Source organism: Vigna radiata, unplaced genomic scaffold (assembly GCF_000741045.1).
Source record: "Vigna radiata var. radiata cultivar VC1973A unplaced genomic scaffold, Vradiata_ver6 scaffold_160, whole genome shotgun sequence".
NCBI lineage: Eukaryota > Viridiplantae > Streptophyta > Magnoliopsida > Fabales > Fabaceae > Vigna > Vigna radiata.
This window is the reverse complement of record NW_014542361.1, coordinates 562177-565199: the sequence shown is the minus strand read 5'-3', so window position 1 is coordinate 565199 and position 3023 is coordinate 562177. Positions and strand designations below refer to the sequence as shown.

The 3023-nt window shown below is 36.4% G+C and overlaps 1 protein-coding gene across 1 annotated transcript; it reads right to left on the bottom strand.

The window, feature by feature from the left end:
* Window positions 1-170: 170 nt before the first annotated feature.
* On the bottom strand, window positions 171-2315 carry LOC106779714. The gene is made up of 9 exons (XM_014667892.1): window positions 2253-2315; window positions 1463-2166; window positions 1368-1387; window positions 1151-1233; window positions 939-1061; window positions 728-856; window positions 541-644; window positions 360-450; window positions 171-281 (listed from the first exon to the last, which is right to left on the bottom strand). The coding sequence occupies exons 1-9, from the start codon at window positions 2313-2315 to the stop codon at window positions 171-173; spliced, it is 1428 nt and encodes a 475-aa protein (XP_014523378.1).
* Window positions 2316-3023: the final 708 nt, after the last annotated feature.

The window sequence follows — 3023 nt, the reverse complement described above, 5'->3', positions numbered from 1 at the left end:
ATATATATATATATATATATATATATATATATATATATATATAAATGCCGGTGGAGATGAACAAATCATCAACAATGTGATCTTATATATAAATGCATCTGTACAAGGAAACAATGTAATTTGAGATACAAAACAAAAATATTTACAATCCACCATACACCTAAATAATCCTAACAATCCTCCAAAAACCCATACACATGAAGCGCTTCCATTCTTGCAAGGTTTTCATTGTCCAAAATCCACTCCTTGACGTAGTTCTTTCTAATTTCTCTCAAGTCCTCCTGAAACAAAACGTTTTTTTACCTCAGATATAAAGAACACCATCATGTCAAATTTGTAACAATGAAATACCGGCTTACATTTGTATATTGCGGCAAGCTCTTGCCGTTGTACCTGTCCTCTCCATCCCAAATTTCCATTGCCTTTAACATTATCACTCCACAATCAAATCTGAAATCACAGAACCAAATATATAACTTATGACAACATACAATAGTGAAAGCACCAAATTCTTTACAATCAATGATTATCACAACTTACAAGTTCGGTTGGCTTGGGATGTTTGATAATACAACAGGCAAAGGAGCAATAGTACCTTCAGGTTGATTGTACAACATGCACAAAAATTTGGCCATGTTTTTACCCTAACAAACAAGTACATTAAGCACTTTCAAAAAAGATCATTAATTGACAACATTCAAGGAGAACATCAACTGTGATTTCATACCACAAACAAGTCAATCCTCTTCCGATCTCTCACAGCCTTGTTTAATGAGTCAATGACAGATATTTGTAATGTATTCATGTTCAAACAATAACACCACCAGTGGTAATCATGGAAAAATGGCATAAACACCTACAAACAACATAACTGAAATCTAAATACATGAACATGGTACAATTTCCAAACTTAATAACAACACATTAAACTAACTCACAAACTCAACGGTGGGAATGTCAGCAAGACCAAAATGGTCATTCCTCAGATAGCTGGCGAAGTTATGAAGTGTATAAACATGTTGATTTTTTTCCATTCGGTTATAATCATTTATAATATGGTCCTGTAAACAATTACAAATGCATTAATGGCTTTTACATTATTTGTACCAAGATATATATCAATTGAAATAAATTATGACTTACCGCGTACAAAGAACTGAAATGCACCCTCCTCACAACACCGGTCAACCGTTTTTGATAGTGCATAAACATTGTTGACGCAAATAACACCACCTACACAATTCAAATTCTCTAAATAACATAAATAAGAACACTACAAACTCCGTCAAGAAACGTCATACTAACCATGTTATCAACATATGTACGTGGCGCTAAAGTCTAAATAGATGTTGTGTTCAAAGACTGACCAATGATGTCACATACTACCCTGAATAAATACAAATATTATTCAATCGCAAAACAATACCTTTCACAGAACACAATTTAAATTCAAAACATTTACCTATTTGCTCTGTCTTTAACGCTAACTGCAATGTATAGTTTCTCAACATCCACATCGGTGGCTGGATCACCAACAAACTTCCGCAACGGTACATGCTCTTCATCTACATCAACATCATTGTCACCATCATCAACATCAATATAATACTGAAGAGAGTCAGATGCTACGGCTTTGTCAGTTCCTGCAACTTTGTGATGTTTGAGTGGTGGTTCTTCATCCGCTGAAGGGTGTTCATCGCTTCCACCACCACATCGTTCATCCTGTAAACGGTGTTCTTCAACTCCACCACAATAAGGTTCATCCCCTTTTTGGTGTTCATCGTCTCCACCATCACAACCTTCATCCCCTTTATGTTGTTCATCGTCCCCGCCACCAAATCCTTCATCACCTACACCATAACCTTCTTCATCGTGACAAACATCACCTTCTTCGTTATAGATTGGACATTGACGCAGGTCCATCAACTCCTTCGTAAGGCTTGCAATTCTGCCATTCAATATTATTATTTCAGAATTTTTTTTCCTGATTATCTCCTCTGCATATGCTTCCCAATGACCATCATCAGAGCTGTCTTCGTATGTGTCCGGAATGGTTGATGGTTCACCCTTCGTCTCTTGACGAATTCCTCCGTCATCCATGTGAAAAGCAGCCCGCACTTCCGCCTTTTCACGATCGTTCACACTTAAGTACCAATCCATTTTTAACTATGAAAAACAAATATAACTAAATTACTCAAATATATCCATCACTAATTAAAAAAACACAATTCATGAAACTTTCAAAGGCTTACTTTTCCGTTCTTAAACATATTTGAAATTCTTTCTTCCTTCCCGTGTAAGGGAACCATCGCCATATGTGCGGCCAGAGCCTTTGAGATCGATGACCGTGCAAGGACAATCTTTCTACGGCCCAAGCCTTGAAATATCAAAACAAACAATTAGGCCATATTTGTAACAATTTCAATCATAATTGTTCAATAAAATATGTTACCTGCAAAACAGCTACATTGCCACTAAGCCCCAGTGACTTTGAGATTTCTCCACGCATTATTTTCTTCATACACTTGTTTAAATTTTGTACAATGTTATTATGTACACAGGATGCCTAATCATACAAACACAAACTATCCAAATCATCTAAAAGTGAGCAGGGCATGTTACAAACATGTTTAGACTTCCTCAGAAAATAAAATGTAACCAAACAAACTAAAATGTATGGTCTACACACCACATCCACCTCTATGTCCTCATCCACTACAATCATATGAAACATCTGAATCAAGTCCTTCTTTGTCGTGGTTCTGGGATTAAACATGTCACCAACTAATCCAACTAAACATTCATCAAAGGTAACGTCTAGACCACCTATGTCTAACCCTGTGGCCATGAAAACGTCCACAACATTGAAAGGAACCAATTGTTGACACACCCTAAAACTAACATCAGTCCCAACCCACCGTTGAACCATCTCCTTCATTAATTTTAAATTCACTTCAATAGGGTTTACAAGGTTCATGCACCACTTAAAAGGGGTCATATTAAGACGCTTTATATGACGGTAT

Coding starts and splice junctions, on each gene's coding strand:
- LOC106779714 (XM_014667892.1), bottom strand. CDS start 2,315: ATGGCGATGGTTCCCTTACACGGGAAGGAAGAAAGAATTTCAAATATG. Junction 1,388..1,462: donor GTTAAAGACAGAGCAAATAG/GTAAATGTTTTG, acceptor GTATTTATTCAG/GGTAGTATGTGACATCATTG. Junction 1,062..1,150: donor AGGGTGCATTTCAGTTCTTT/GTACGCGGTAAG, acceptor AATTGTTTACAG/GACCATATTATAAATGATTA.